The sequence below is a fragment of the Ammospiza nelsoni genome, chromosome 7 (assembly GCF_027579445.1).
Source record: "Ammospiza nelsoni isolate bAmmNel1 chromosome 7, bAmmNel1.pri, whole genome shotgun sequence".
NCBI classification, from domain to species: domain Eukaryota; kingdom Metazoa; phylum Chordata; class Aves; order Passeriformes; family Passerellidae; genus Ammospiza; species Ammospiza nelsoni.
In genome coordinates, this window is record NC_080639.1 from 24,447,736 (window position 1) to 24,463,298 (window position 15,563).

The following is a 15,563-nucleotide window of genomic DNA, read 5'->3' on the forward strand; positions in this document are numbered from 1 at the left end:
AGGATGAGGGGTGTCACATCATTCCTCACCTCCTCCTGCCTTGATTCACTCCCGGGACCTGCACTTCCCAGCCCTTCCAGGTCTGTCTGACTGTCCAGGGCAGGTGTTTCCTGTTGTGCACCTGAAGCCTGCGGGCCAGGTGCCAGATCCTGCTGGTGGCAATCCCTCTGCCTCTGCCTGCTGTGGAAGGATAAGGCGGATGGTGCTGGCAAGCTGGCAGGTTTCTTCCAGGACAGCCCTGCTCAATGCCTGCCCTGCTCTCCAAGCACAAGTGCCTGACCTGGACTCCTGTCCCATTCCATGTCCTGTCCCATCCCTCTCCCCCAGCAGCCAGAGAAGACATTCAGAGCCTGGGGCTGCTCCTAGCACCATGGAGGCTGCAGGGAGTCATGGAGAGCTAGGAGATGGGACAGCAGTAAACCTGCTTTCCTCCCATCTCAGGATATTTTTTGGGAATAGAAAGATCCCTCACCTCCCTACTGTCTATGCCTGGCCCTGCCTGTGATTTCTGTCAGCCCTGAGCTGCTTCTGCCCTGCCCTCAGGCACAGGCACATCCGTAGCACAGGATTGTTCTGGTCCTGCCATGCTCAGGGATGCTCTGAGCTTACAGGTGGATCCTGAGCCCATCTGCAGCCTCTCTGCAAACGCTAAAAAAGCTCAGCCCATCCACCCAGTGTGGACAGAGGAGAGGTTGGAGTGAAGGAGCTCAGGAGTGTGCTCTGTTCACTCAGAGGCTCAGAGGAGCTCTGTTCAAAGGGATAGGATGGTTCCTGCTGCTTTCCCTCACCCCCATGCAGCTACACACAGGACAAAGCTCAGCAGCCCTGGTCCCAGAGCAGGAGAGTTCTGTTGCCTCCTTGGGGTGCCCCTGCAAGGGGCAAGGATGAGGCATCTCCTAGGCTTCCTGTTTGGGTAAATGCTTTGGGAGTTTCCATCAGGTGGTGTAGGTAGGGGCCAAAATCAGAGAGCATCTCCAGGGTTGATGCGCTCCCTGCATCCCTCCAGAGCTAAGGCTCCATCCCAGCCTGGGAACAGCCCCAGGACGATGCAGTGATTGGCCATCATTGTGGTCATTGCCCCCTGGGGCTGTGTCTCCAGGCTCCATGTCCCCTGCTACCAATCCTGGCAAAGTTGAAAAGCTGAGAAAGCACAACACATCCCCCGATATGCACAGCCCTCTGCAGCTGCCCTGCTCAGGCTGGGATCAAACAGAACATGATTAATAACTCTGAGCAAAGCCAGACCCTCTGTCCATGTGCTGCAGTGGCTGCACGTGTGTCCCTGTGGGGGCAGAGCCTGGGGGAGATGCTATCTGGCAGAGCAAGGCTGTGAAACGCGGCCGTGCCGCCTCCGCCTTCGCCTGCCTGCTCCAGCTCCTCTGGGCTGTCTTGTGCCCTGGGTTATGTGTCCCCCTGCCACCTTCCCTGTCACTGCTGTCACTGCCCCAGCTCTGCCAGCCCAGGGGCACTGGGAAGCTGTGAAACCCTTCAGACGTGGGATGGCCCCAGCAGGCACACTGCCCTGAGGCTGTGTTACCTGGAGAATGACTGTCTGGGAGGATTAGCACCCAGGGGTGAGCTGCTCCTCACAGCAGGCAGAGCCAGGGGCATTAAACACCCATTTTACATGTCAGAGCCAGTGCTGGCACCACGGGTACCAAGGCTGGCATGGGATGGAGCACAGCAGGGTATTGCTGTCCGTGCTGGGTGGTGCTGTTCCCCAAACAAACCCCAGGCTCTGCATGGCCAGTGGCAAGGCTTTGGGGACCTGGGGACCTGGGCTGGGGATTTCCATGGCACAGTTCCTCACCAGGAGGATTTGCATGGAGAGGGCAGGGGGCAGGAGGAGCACTGGGGAGCTGCAAGTGCCCAGGTTTGGATTTGCACATAGGTGTAGTTTCACCCAGGTGTGTATGTGCACGCATGCCTGTGTATTTGCATAGGTGTGTGCACAGCTGGTGCATCCCTGTCCTGTGTATGCCCCTGTGTGTGTTCTGCTGAGCTGAACAGTGCTGGCCATGCCCTGTGTGCTTGCTGCTCTGTTTCCTGGTGTGTGCAGCTGAAGGTGTGGGTGGGAGCAGAGGTGTGCACTGCTGCTGGCAGCCTCTGGGCTGCCCATGTCCTGCCCAGCCCGGATGGGGTGTGCCATCCTGGGGCAGGCCCTGCTTCACTTCAGGATGTGGGAGAGGCAGCTGGTTGCCCTCAGCACACCAGGGCCCCAGCAGGGACCAGCCCCCAGGGCTGTGTGGGCACCTCAGGGGCTGAGAACCAGGGTGGTGTGAGCATCCCTAGACCTCATATGACCCCACTCAGCCTGTTTGGCACAGCTCTGCTGTGCCTGAAGGAGGTGCCCAGGCAGAGCAGGAGCTCCCTGCCCCTCAAAGTCTGTCCCAGCACCACTGTGGGTGCCCAGACAGTTTACAGGCTGCCTGTGACACTGGGGATGAGCTAATGTTGGAGGCCAGGGTGCTACTCCAGCCTGCTCCTGGCATGGGGCAGGGAGCATAGGGACTGTCCTCACTCTGTCCTGGGGTCCTGCACACCCCTTGCCAGGCTGTACCTTCAGATACTGTCACCAGGCAATGAATCCACCCCACACACCACCCCCAGCTGAAGACAATAAGCAGACGCAGTTTTCAGTCTGGCTGGGCTCTGGGACAAGCTTATCCCCCTCTGTCAGACAGGGTGGACAGGAGAGGTGGGTCCCAGGCATGGATCTGCATTCTGCTGTGGTGAAACTGCAGGAATTGCACACTCCAGCCCATTCCTGGCCGTGGGGAGTATCAGGGATGCCATAGGTACAGCCTGGCATCCTTCCCCCTGCACCCACACACCACTAGGGTGAGGGGACATGTTTTACAATTGCCCCAAAAATGTCTTTGAACCCCCATTAGAAAAGGGAATAACTGAGAGCCCTGATGAAGGATTCAAGCTGCTGGGGGAAAAACCCCAGGGTTCATACTTGTCCTGCATCTTGGAGCACATCAGCCCCACCCTCCCACGGGGCCTCCAGGGAAGGGGTGAGTGCTGGGGCTCCTCTCTTCCCAGCCATGGCTCTGGGAAGTGCGTGGGCAGCCTGCCCAGGGATGGACACTGAGCAGGCTGCCAGGGCTGCTGCTCCTGGCCCAGCTAGTGCTGGCTGCAGGAGCCCTGAGGCAGCTGAGGCAGGATGTTCTGTTCCTGTGGCAGCACCTGGTTCAGCCCCCGCCTGTGCTGATCCTCAGGGCTGCTGGAGGAGGGGACCCAACCTTTCCATCTGCCTCCCGAGTGAGCATCACCCAGCTTGGGGTGCCTGCCTCTGCAGACGTGGCCAACAGGACAGTGCAGGAACCCTGGGGAGGAGTGTGACCTTGGCCAGGTGCCAGCTGAGCTGGTATCCCTGGCTCTGAGGCTGCCAGGGGCTGCCAGCCTTAATCTTGCACTCTGCACCTCCATGGCAGCACCCTAGCTGCCATAGGGAAAGCTGGCATCTGGGCAGCTGTGCTCACCCCTGGTGTCCCTCCACAATGACACAGTGCACTGAAGGACATGCATCAGCAGCTGTGCCCAGGCCAGGCTGGGTGTGGGCTGGGATGTGCTCCCCTGTCCCCGTCACTGCAGCCCTGGGACTGGTCTGCACTGGGCACTGTGAAGACCAGCAAGCTCCTCCAGGACACTGAAGCTATGGGGTGCCCTGGAGGTGCCAGGCTGAGGCACCTGTGGTAACGAGCAGGAGGTCACAGTGGCTGGCAGCAGCAGGCTCCTTTCCAGGTCAGGATCTGGGGCAGAGGAGCAGACACTGCCTCCCCTACCCCAGTGCCTGGCATCTCTGACTGGCTAAGGTGTGACAGAGGGGACACCTCAAGCTGAAAGGTACATGCCACCCTGGGCTCCCTTCTGGTTCTGTGCTGCAGTCAGTTCCCCGGCAGGGCTGGGCTCAGCTGGGGAGCAGCCTTTGCCAGCTGCTCACACCCAGGCTGTAATCCACAGGCAGGAGGTAAGCAGCTGGCGGAGCCTCCCTGACCTTCAGGTGGGATTAGTCCCCATGGGAACAGTGGGGAACAGGCAGGTGAGGCCACAGCTCTGCTGGCAGCTCGTGGGGACTGAGCACACCCCATGTGGGGACAGCCAGGCTCGGGTGGTGAATGGGTGGCACGGGGTGAACCTGTGTCCCTGGCAGCATCCTTGTCTTGGAGGGCTGCTGCAGGTGCAGCCCAGAGCTGTGGGTGCCACAGGCAGGGTGGGCAGCCACAGCCCCACAAAGAGGGGTGAGCAGCGTGCCTGGGGTGGTGCCAGGGGCACAGAACAGCTGGCAGCCCATGGTGTGCATGTGCACCTGCGTGGGAGCTAATCCCTGCAACATCTGCCAGGCTCCTGCTGTCCCAGGGGCTCCTGGCTGCAGGGGTGGCACGGCTGTGTGCGCAGGGGACACGTGCCTGTGGGGCAGCTGGCAAGTGCCAGGGCTCCCTGTGCGGGGCAGTGCCTGTCAGGAGGCTCCTGTGGCAGATGTGTGCTGTACACCTGTGGCTCATGTGGCCAGCAAAGCCTCTGGAGGGGACAAGTGGCACTGGGGACCCCAGCAACCCTCTTGGCTCTGGGATCCAGGATTCAGTAGGTAGAAGTAGGGGTTTTGGGTGGGATTGACCAGTCCTGGTGTGGCCATGTTCAGAGCAGCCCTGAAGCACAGGTGACTGGAGAGAGAGGGAGAGTGATTATCGAGCAGAATGATTTCCCACAGAAATGAGGCTAGGGGAGAAAGCAGAGGAAAAAGGAAGCAATGGGGCTGTGTGGGGGCAATGACACACCACCCCTGATCTAATCAGCCAGACCCTGCAAATAAAAGCCACCTGTTTTGGCCCTGACAGCAGGAAGCCATCCCTAGAACAAACAGAGCACCAGGCAACTGGAAGAAAGACAAACAGGGGCCGGCACCAGCTCCATCTGCTCCTGTAGGGCCCAGCCCCCAGACCTCCAGCCCCCTGGAGGGCTGGTCCAGCCCCCAGCCGGGCTGGGGAGAAGGGGAGAGCAGCTAGAGGTCCTGCAGGGTGTGACCAGGGCCCAGCCCACGGTGCCAGCCAGGTGGACCACACACAGCTGTGCTGCCTTGGTCAGCCAGACCAGAGATTCATTGATGTTAGATTCCTAACATGGATGGGTACAGCTGTGTATTGCCACAGACAGGGCATCAGCCTCAGGGTTCTGGGCAGCCCCTGCCTCACCTCTCTTGTGGCTGCCCTTCAGCCTGCTCTGCTCCCCAGCTGTGCACAGGGTACAGCCCCATGGTCTGGTCTTGGCAGGGAGCACTTGGGTGCCCTCGTGCTCCCACCGTGCCCCCGGGCTGCCGCGCTGTGCCCAGTGGCACTGAGAAACATGATCTGTTTTGCTAGTGCAGGGAACAAGCTGAGCTGGGAGCTAGAGGGGCCCTTATTAAATTAGCCTATGCAGGAGGCCCAGGGCAAGCGCTGAGCAGCTCCCACAGCCAGCATGAGCAGCTGCCCTTGAGCAGAGTCACTGCCTGCCCCCGCAGCAGCCTCTCTCTGCCCCTGTCTCAGCTGGGCAGGGGTGGCTGGGGGCTTGCAGTGACCCAGCCATGCAATGCTGGCAGGGGACAGAGAGCACCCGGCCCAGAGAGGACAGGCTGAATCAGCATTCTGGGATGCAGCCAGGGACGGCTCCTTGTGAGTGATCCCACTGATCCTGTGCCCTGCTGTGGCTGGGGCTCCCACGTGGCTGCCCTGAATGTACCGAGCAGGAGGTGAAGCACATCCCAGTGGGTGCAACGTGCTGAGGAACAAGGGAGGGGCACTGTCTGCATCTGGATTTCTCCTCTGCACCTTCCAGTGCTTTTATCCAATTGTTTCATGGGGATGGCTGAGTGGCTGGCTTGCTCCTCGTGGCACAGCCCCACTGCCCCACACATGCACATCCCACGTATTCTGTGGTGCCTCACGTCCTGGGGCTCTGTAATACACCCCATAGTGCCCTGGCCCTTAGAGTCCCCAGCTGCCCTCATCCTCAAGCACCCCAAACTAACCAGTGCCCCACAGCTCTGTTCTCACAGCCCAGGCAAGGCATGGCAGCACTGTGGGGAGACCCTGCAGTGCACTAGCTCTGCATCTTGCCTCACCTTTGCCAAGGTGATGGCTTCCCTAAATCCTGCCCAGACCTGTCTCCCAGCAGTTTGAGAGATGTCCCCAGGCCACCAGGCTGCACCAGAGTGCTCTTCCTTCTCCAGGGAGCATCCCTGTCCTTCCCTCCACCTTCTGCTTCCCTAGACAGCTCCAAGAGCATCTCCCCCTCCCTGCTAGGAGCACTTCAGGCCACGCAAGCTGAGGGTCGCCTTCCCAGCGCCTGTCCCCTGCCAAGGGCCACTGATGTCCCTGAGCTGAGCGCGATCCAAGCGCTGCCAGGCTGCACCCTCTGCTGGGACCCGCAGGCATCGGCGCGGATCCGCACCGAGCCTCGGGGCCACCGAGCAGTGGGGAGTCACGAAGGGGACCCCCGAGTCCTGCCCCCAGCTCGTCCTTGCTGTTACCCCTCAGTCCCCGATTCTTTTTGATGCCAGGTGTACTAACACCACCCCCAGCTGCTCACACTGCACTCTCCATAACCGACAATGGTCTCTTGTGATGCTGACCCCATGCCCAGGAGCCCCAGAAGGGCTGGAGTTTTCCTGGGAAGGTTTGTGGTGCTGTGGTCCAGCCCTTGCCCAGTGGCCAGCGTGGCACCTGCCCAGCTGAAGGTGGGGAGTGCCTGGCCTCACACAGACTACACAGGGATGCTGCAAGAAACAGCTGCCTAGACATCCAGGCTTTCACAGCTCAACAGGGCCCTCTTCCTCCTTTCCAGCCTGTGGTGGCCTCGTCCATCCCAGCTCCTGGTAGGAGCTACTGGAGATAGCTGTATGGTTGGTGCAGTTCCAGGCAGGGCTGGTCCTGCCCAGGTGAAGGGCAGCTCTGTCCCGAAGCTGGTCCCCTCCAGCTGTGCACAGAGTCCCTTGCCCCTGTGGGAGGGGAGTGGGAGCACAGGGAGCTCTTTCTCAAGCCAGGGGAAATGCTCAGGGCATTAAAAACTTTTAACTGGGGTCCATCAGCGCCCATTCTGCAGCCAGCTCAGGAATCCCTGCAGGGCCTGGCTGGAAAAGGAGCCCATGGTGGCAGAGTCCCACCTGAAGGGGCAGAGGCAGCCCCAGATAAGCCCTGTGTTTCAGCGTGAGGACATGAGTGCTCCTCAGCTCCCAGAAGGTAAATCCCCACTTCACCCTGGTACCTCCTTCCCACCAGCCTCACCCCTGGCAGAGGCTGCGGGTGCCCTGGGAAAGGCTGGCTCCCTAATCCCTGGGCCAAGCAGGGACATTGTGCGGGGGCAGAAAGGAAAGCGGCGCGTCAGGCCCTTTGCCCATTGTGCCCTGAGCCCCTGCGCAAACACAGCCCAGCACTTTCATTGTCAGCCCGGCCGGGCGCGGGGGGGCCGCTCTCGCCACACTGCCTAAGTGGAATGGACAGCCGGAGTCTGGGCTGGCCGAGCAGCCGTGCCCCGTCCCCTGGCTGCTGACACAGCGCCCTGGCCGCCGCTCCAGCGCCCGCTATAAAGGGCCACAGGAGAAGCCGGCGCCGGCACCGCCACCTCCGCCTCTGTGCCCTGCCCTCCGACCAAGTAAGTACCAGGCTGTGAGCCCCAGACCCCCGTGCACAGGCGCTGCCCCACAGCAAGCCCCCAGCCGGCCAAGGCTCACCCTGGGGAAGGGCAAGCGGCGGGGCGCTGTGTGCCACAGGGGCAGGAGGGACCCCGGCAGGAGGGATGGAGGAGCCGGGCTGCTCTGCCCCGGGGCTACAGCCGCATCTGAGCTGCGGTCACCGCCGCCTCCCAGCAGTGGGTACAGTGCCACCGCACCCAGACAGCTCCCGGAGCCACGGCAGGGAGCTTGGGAGGGGAAAAACAGAGGCAGTCCTGGGTACATCACATGGAGAGATGGGGCACTGCAAATTCCCCCTACAACCTGGGGCTCACTGGACAGAGATCCCCCAGCAGGGAAGGAAAGGGAATGGGAAATGTCCCCGTGCCAGCCTGGGAGGGCAAGGGGCCAGTGGCATGGGGTGTGTGAGGGCAGCACCACCGGCATGCCAGGCTCAGCAGCAGGCAGGAGGGTGGCTGGGGGCTGGTGGGGGGCACCGGCCCTGGGGTGATCCGTGGGGCTCTGCCAGCAGCCGAGAGACCCGTATGACCAGCAGTGAAGCCATGGACACCCTGGGGCAGTACAAGATCACGGTGTGGGAGGAGGAGAACTTCCAGGGCAAGCGCTGCGAGTTCCTCATGGAGTGCCCCAGCATCATGGAGCGCGGCTTCCGCAAGATCCGCTCCATCAAGGTGGAGTCTGGCCCGTAAGTGCCCCGCCGGCCCCGCGGCCCCTTGGCACGCCCCGCACCAGCAAACCCACTGCTCCCAGGCACTCTTGGGAGCTGCTGGGGAGCCAGAACTCCCAAGTTCTTTCTCAGCTGTGACACAGCCTCATCGTGTGTCCTGCCTGCTTGTGCTCCTTGTGTTTTCCCATCTGCTAGTCAGGGAGACCTTACCAAGGCAAGGCGTAGGTTGGAGGCAATGATGTGGATCTGGGGAGAGGGGTCCCACTTTCAAAAGGGACATTTGCTGCTAGCAAGGACCCCAACATCTGTGACAGACCCATAATCTGCCAGGATGTCTCTGTCCCCTGCCCGGGAAGGAGAAGCTGACCCCTGACTGATCCTGGGGACTGTGTCATACATCTCTGAGGGTTTTCCTCCTCTTCCTTCCAGCTGGGTAGGCTTCGAGTACCCTGAGTACCAGGGACAGCAGTTTATCCTGGAGAAGGGTGACTATCCCCGGTGGGAGGCCTGGAGCGGGAACAGTGGCTACCGGACCGAGCACCTCCTCTCCTTCCGGCCTGTCAAATGCGCAGTGAGTTACTGGGACACCACACGGGGAGGGCTCAGGGCAGGCAGAGCCTCCTCCAGGTAGCCCAGCACGGAAGGAATGAGGGGCAGGCTGGAGGATGACTTACATGGGCCATGGGATGGAGGGGTGAGGCGTACACAGAGGTACATGTGAAGTGGAGGAGTAGCTGCACGCACCAGCTCCCACCTCCCTGCAGAGATCCTGGGATGCACTTTAGGTCTAAAATTTAGCCTGAAGCACAATTCCAGCTCTTTCTGCTTTGTGCTTTGGAGAGCCACCTGCCAGGCTGGGGTCCCAAGGCCTTGTCCCCCAGCCCTGATTCCCGGGGCTGGGATGAGCAGGGAGGAGCTGTTGGGACCGCAGGGATGCTCGGAGCGCGGGCCCGTCCCCTCGCAGCGCGGGCAGCTGGGGCGTGCCCAGGCAGCCGCGGCTCTATCGCTCCATCTGCAGAGACACCGCTGCTCGCAGCAGCGGCACGTCTGCGCCTCCGAGCGGGGGGTCCCCCCCCAACTTTTAATAATCACCAGGCAGATATGTTCAGGCTTTAATAAAGGGGATGCGATAAGATCACTCCTTGCTGGCAGGACTGCTCCTCGGTGCAGATAGATGCATGTGGGGGCTGGGCACGGGGGACAGTGCTGCATCACTCAGTGTCCCAGCCATTAACCCCACCGTGCCCAGCACCCAGAAAGGCCCCACAGAGCTGAGGGGACCTCTCTCAGCATTCTGCTTTGCCCTGAGCCCTCCTGCAGCCTTGGGGAGTGTGGTGATGCTGAGGGCAGCAGTCTGTGTGGGTCCAGAGATTGCAGCCACTAACTCTCACTGACAGCTGTGCACTGGGACCACAGGGACATGAGAGCAGCATCCTTAGGGCAGTTCCGGAGTGTCCCAGTGAGGGGGTGCCAGGTTGAGGGACATCCCCATGCATTGCACCAAAGCTGCTCACGATCCCAGGCCTCTCAAAGTGCCTTGGTGTGTGTCACACTGATGCCACATCCCCTATCCCTGGGCAAGCCAACCCGTTCCTGCTGACCTCCAGCTCTATCTCTCTGCAGAACCACAATGACAGCAAAGTCATCCTCTACGAGGCTGAGAACTTCCAGGGTCACAAGTTTGAGCTGAGTGACGACTATCCCTCGCTGCAGGCCATGGGCTGGGGCAACAAGGAGGTGGCATCCATCAAAGTGAACGCCGGAGCGTGAGTGCAACCAGCGGGGCAGGGACTGGGGGTGCCAAGAGCAGAGGCTCAGAAGCACCTCCTTGCATAAAACACCTCCATAAACCCCACAATGTGGAAGGGGGACCCCCTCAAAAAAGGGATGCATTCCTGCTACTTTTTCCTTGAAAATACAAGCCATTAGGTATTTTCTGTCCCTCTCCTCCCAAGGCAAACAGAGGGATGGGATGGGATGGGATGGGATGGGATGGGATGGGATGGGATGGGATGGGAAGGGATGATTTGGCTTGGGGCTCTGAGCCAAGGCTCTGCCTGCAGGTGGGTGGCATACCAGTACCCGGGATACAGGGGCTACCAGTACGTGCTGGAGCGGGACAGACAGAACGGCGAGTTCAAGAAGTACAATGAATACAGCAGCCAGGCCCACACCAACCAGATCCAATCCATCCGCCGTGTCCAGCACTGAACTGGGGCAGGGCTGTGCGCCCTGCAGCCTCCAGGCTGCTGTGCAATAGACCTCTATCCGGTAGCAAATAAAGGCATTTGTCAAAAAAAGAGTGCTCCTGCCTCTGCTCTGCTTCTCAGGGTCTGCCATGCTGGGAGGACCGTGATGGCAACCTGGAAGGTTTCCCCTTCCCCAGGCAGTTTTGCGCTTGTGGCCAGCTCCACCCTGGGCTGAGCTCTCTGCACCCACCTCTCATCCATGCACAGTTCCACTGCTGTGGTGTTCTGACTGGGAAAATGGGAACCTGCTGGGCAAAGAGAGCACTGGATGTGGGAGAAGGCACCAAGAGGGTTGTTTCCTGGGAAGAGACATCCATCAGGGTTGTACCCTGGGATCTCCTCCCAGGATCAATGCCAGGGAAATTGGTTGCTACAAAGTCTGCCAGCTCAAGGTCCCCTTTCTCTGCACCGCTCTGGAGGAGAGAAGGGGGTCCCTGCCTGCTGTGGGCCTGGGAAGGAGGAAGAACATAGGGGTCATCTGGGGAAGGGACTCTGCCAACACATGGGGCAGCCACAGCTGTGTCAGGCTTGGGGGCACTGGCACAGAGGGGCTGGGCAGGAGGTGCAGGTGGTTGTGCAGGGGAAGGAGGCCTGGGGTAGTGTTCCACAGGTGGTAGGGGCCTGGCTTGATGCTCGCAGGTGTGTGTGTCCTCCTCCTCCTCCAGCCTTGCCACGCCAGCATATCCGTGCCAGTATCCGGCTCCAGGACACCGGGAGCCCCACCCAGCCTCCTCCTCCTCCTCCAGCACCCTTTCCCAGCCTCCTCCTTTTCCATCTGGCTCTGAACCCTCCTGGGGTGTGGGCTACCCATCCCAAGGTTCTCCCCGCACCCAGCACATTGCTTCCTCCTCCTCTCCTCCTCCTTGCCTTCTCTCCTGCTCTGGCACCCCAAAAGCCCTCCTGGGGCACAGGCTTTGGTCCTGAGGCATTCCCCACACCCAGGACATGGATGCATGGTGGAACAGTTCTGAGTGCCTCAGATTCCTGGGCACTCTGATGCCCACCCTGCTAAAAACATGCTTGGCTCTGAGAAAGGGAGTGTCCCAGAAAGCTGCTGGAACACTGGGTTGGGGGGCAGTCTGTGCACAGCCCTCACCCAGAAGGGTGCAGAGACCCCAACCCTGGTGTGTGTGTCAGCCTGTGCATGGGTGTGTAATGGGTGTGGGTGTGCATGTGTGAGAGAGAGAGAGAGAGCTGCACTCAACTGAGCACACACACGTTTCCCTGCATGCCCCCTCTCCCCTCCACCCCAGTGCTGCTGTGCAGAAGACCCAGCCCCTGTGTATCCCCATCCCACATGGCATCCCGGCTGCAGAGTGCCCCCCAGCCCGCCCCTGTCTCCTGTGTCCCCAGAGGCCCCACCCCGGCCGCACGGCCTCTCCCAGCACAAACACATTCCGGCACACCTGGCCAGGCGCAGCCAGCCCAGGGCCACGTCAGCTCGGCTCCGCTCCACACCGCCGGCTCACAGGTGAAGCTTTCCCGGGCACTGCACACAGCGCTGTGATGGGGGGGCAGGGGTGGGCTGTGGGGGGCATTGCAAAGTCGCGGGTCCTTATTGCCCCACCTGGGGTGGGAGGAGAGCACTGGAGTGGGGGGTGGGGGGCAGACTGCCTCTTGCAGCTGGAGGGACCTGCAGCTGCTTCCAGCTGGGCGTTCCAATGTCCGGGCTCCATCCCCAGTAGCCCCACAGACCTGGAACCTCATCTCCTAGATCCCACTCAGACCCACAGCCCAGTCCCTGTTCCCCCATGGACATGGGCCCCTTTTCCTGGATTTCTCATATACCCTGCCTTCCTCATCCTCTGGGTCTGCCCCAGCTCCCCCATGAACCTGGGGTCACATCACTCAGGTCCCCAAAGCTCCACATGGACACAGGGCTTGCCAGCTCTTAGGATATGACATTCCCTGTCCTTCTGCACACTTCTGACCCCAGATCACTCAAAGACCCCAGTCCCCTCACATCCCACTTTAAGCCCCCTACCCACTGGCATTCCCAGGGACCCAGGAATCTCCATCCCCAGTGCCTTCCAAAGCACCTCCTTCTCCAGCTCCAGCAGCCCTTAACCTATTTCTGATTCTGATCCCTGCTGCACCCCCTTCCCACTCTGGGCTGATGCAATGACCCTCAGCCCAGGCCCCCCTCCATGCCCTCCACTCTGCAGTTTGCTGCAGGAGCATCATGGTCTCCCCTTGGGCTGCCAGAAGAGGACGGGTGGTGGGTCAGGCACGCCCCCACCTCACCCCGCTGTCTCCGGGGCTTGTTTTCTGTTGCCTGTGGTTTGTTTCAGTGACTCAGGCAGCGAAAGCAAGTCTGGGAGGCTGCGGAGCCACTGCGGGGAGAGCTGCACCTTGGGGGCTGGGCAGGAGAGGGATGCAGGGAGCAGCCAGGGCTGCTGGGCTGTACAGAGCTGGACACCCCCCAGAGGTTCAGGAGAGCTCAGGAGACCAGCTGGGGGAAGAGAAGCCTTTTAAGGGCTGTTACCTCCAAACAGGATTGCTGGGGAATTTCTGGGGAATACCATGGTCTCTGCTCATGTCTCCCCTGCCAGCATCTGCTCTTTGTCCATTATGGAGATGGGCAGCAGAGGTGGAGCACGTGGAGCAGAGGTGGAGCTCGGTAACCAAGGGACCCCCTGTTTCCTAAACACTTTGGACACCCCCTGTCAAGAGGAGACACCAACTCTGTTGGGCTGTGCCCCCTGATTGAGCATCACTTCCCTTGGGCTGCAGCTTCTTATGCAGGGCAGGCACTGTAAATAAAAACTGCGAGTCTGGTATGGCTGTATCCTGATTTCTATTAGGTCCATATCTTGTAATGATCACTTTCCAAAAAGGCAGCTAAATCCAGCATGAGAGCTCATCCTTTTGCCAGACATCAGTGAAACACTGCAGAAGAAGTTGTGAGCTTGGCTGTACAGTGTTGGACTCACGGAGGAGAACTGGTGACAGCTGCTGGCACGCTGCCTGGCTGCCTCAAGCTGTGAGATCCTGTGGGGGGTCCACTCCTGGCCTGGGGGACAGAGACTGACAGCACCCCACAAGTGCATATAACAGCTGGGGCCATGGGTGACAGGGAAAAACCTGGCCAACTGTGTCTTTTTGGAGCTGGTATCACAATTCTCTGTCATAAGTTTCTCCATTAAATGTCCTCCTGTCTTCAGAATGTACCCAGCTCTGCTCAGGACAAGCAGATGAAGATGGGGCCATCCTGGTTTGTGTGGGTGTTGGGGGTTACCCAGCGTCCATGGATCCTAATAAAGATGCGCAGCAGGTTGGGACAGGGCTGGGTGCTGTGGGATGGTCACAAGCTTACTGTTCCTGGGACAGGGACTATTCAGGAGAGCACAGAGGAGCCAGGGAGGTGGCAGAGCTGTGGGATAACCTGGTGCCACCAACCGCTGGAGATGACCTTACCCATCCCAAAACTCTGGGCACTGCAAAGGAACCCCGTGACCATTGTTCTGGAAGTGGAGGGCCCTGGTGAGGACACACCTGGCCCACCCCAGGACTCTGAACTGCAAGGAGCCCCCAGGAATGTGCTGATGATGCTGAAGCTGGGGAAGGGGCAGGCACGGAACCCCAGAGCCAGCAGCGGCGGCTCGGAGGGCCAGGACGGTGGGGCAGTGCCGGAGCTGCTGCCGGTGCCGTGCCGCGAGGAGCGGGCTGCGGACCGGTCGGGTGCGGGTTCTGGGGCGCTGCGGGCCGATCAGGAGCGGGCTCCGGGCGGTACCGGTGCGGGCCGATCGGGAGCGGGCTCCGGGGCGGTACCGGTACCGGCCGATCAGGAGCGGGCTCCGGGCGGTACCGGCCGATCAGGAGCGGGCTCCGGGCGGTATCGGTGCCGATCGGGAGCGGGCTCCGGGGCTGTGCCGGTACCGGCCGGTCGGGAGCGGGCTCCGGGGCGGTGCTGGTGCCGATCGGCGGCTCGGGAAGGGAGGCGCTGGTGGGAGGCCGGGCCCGGGCGGTCTCCAGGCAGTGGCCGGGCCCGCTCCCAGCTGGGATGTCAGCGCCGTGTTTGCGAAGAGTTAAGGAGGCGGAAGAGGCAGGAAGCGGCCCGAACCGCTCTCCATAGAAACCCGCGGCCGTGATTAAAGTCTGATGCGGGCCCGATAGCGGGGGAGGGAGGTGGGGGCAGCGCCCGCTTTAATTACAGCGGAGGAAATTGCTGGAGCCGGGGCCCCAGCCCCTGCGAGTTGCCTGGAAACTCCCCCTTCCCCCGCCTCCCCCGGCCCCTGCCCGTCCCCTGCCCGTCCCGCTGCCATTTATTCGCCATCAGCTGCTCCCTGATAAAGTGGAATAATAATAATAATAATAGGGGCAGGAATATTAAAACATGCAGCCCGCGGGCCGCCCCCACAGCTGCCATGAGACACGGCACCGGAGCGGTGCCACTGCTGCTCAACATGTACCTGCCAGGTACGGGCGGATCCCTCGGCCGCTGCCCCACCGCAGCGCCGTGCCCCGCACAGCGCCCAGCCCCTGCCCACCCTGTCCCGCTGAGGCCCTGGGGCTCTCCTCTGCCCCATCTCTTTCCAGCGCCCACCCTGTTATTCCCTCTCCCGCTGTCCATTCTCTCTTCCTGCCTTCCAGCACCACAACCATCCCTTCCTTCTTCCTTTCAGCTGCCCTCATAGCTTTCCACACCCGCACACTCATCTTCCCATCCTTCATCCACCACCGTCACCCTCTCCTTCCATCCCTTCGTCCACCCTTCTTTTCTTCCAACCCATCTTTCCACCCAACCACCCACCCTTCCCCTGTGCTTCCATCCATTCTTCCACCCCACCCACTTGTCCCTGCATCCCCCTTTCCATCCCTGGTACCAGCCGACCCCTCCATCCACCCAACGTCCCTTCCATCAGCCTGTTTTTCCATCATCTTATCCATTACCTGCCCTTCCATCCATCGATCTCTCGCACTTTCTTTCCTCCACCTACCCACTCACCATCGTCTCTTCCGTCCTTCCATC

The 15,563-nt window shown here is 60.9% G+C and overlaps 1 protein-coding gene across 1 annotated transcript; it reads left to right on the forward strand.

Moving 5' to 3' along the window:
- Nucleotides 1-925: 925 nt before the first annotated feature.
- On the forward strand, nt 926-10,553 carry CRYBA2 (crystallin beta A2). The gene is made up of 5 exons (XM_059476191.1): nt 926-942; nt 8,187-8,360; nt 8,772-8,913; nt 9,966-10,108; nt 10,406-10,553. The coding sequence occupies exons 2-5, from the start codon at nt 8,200-8,202 to the stop codon at nt 10,551-10,553; spliced, it is 594 nt and encodes a 197-aa protein (XP_059332174.1). The 5' UTR covers nt 926-942; nt 8,187-8,199.
- Nucleotides 10,554-15,563: the final 5,010 nt, after the last annotated feature.

Coding starts and splice junctions, on each gene's coding strand:
- CRYBA2 (XM_059476191.1), top strand. CDS start 8,200: ATGACCAGCAGTGAAGCCATGGACACCCTGGGGCAGTACAAGATCACG. Junction 8,914..9,965: donor TCCGGCCTGTCAAATGCGCA/GTGAGTTACTGG, acceptor ATCTCTCTGCAG/AACCACAATGACAGCAAAGT. Junction 10,109..10,405: donor ATCAAAGTGAACGCCGGAGC/GTGAGTGCAACC, acceptor CTCTGCCTGCAG/GTGGGTGGCATACCAGTACC.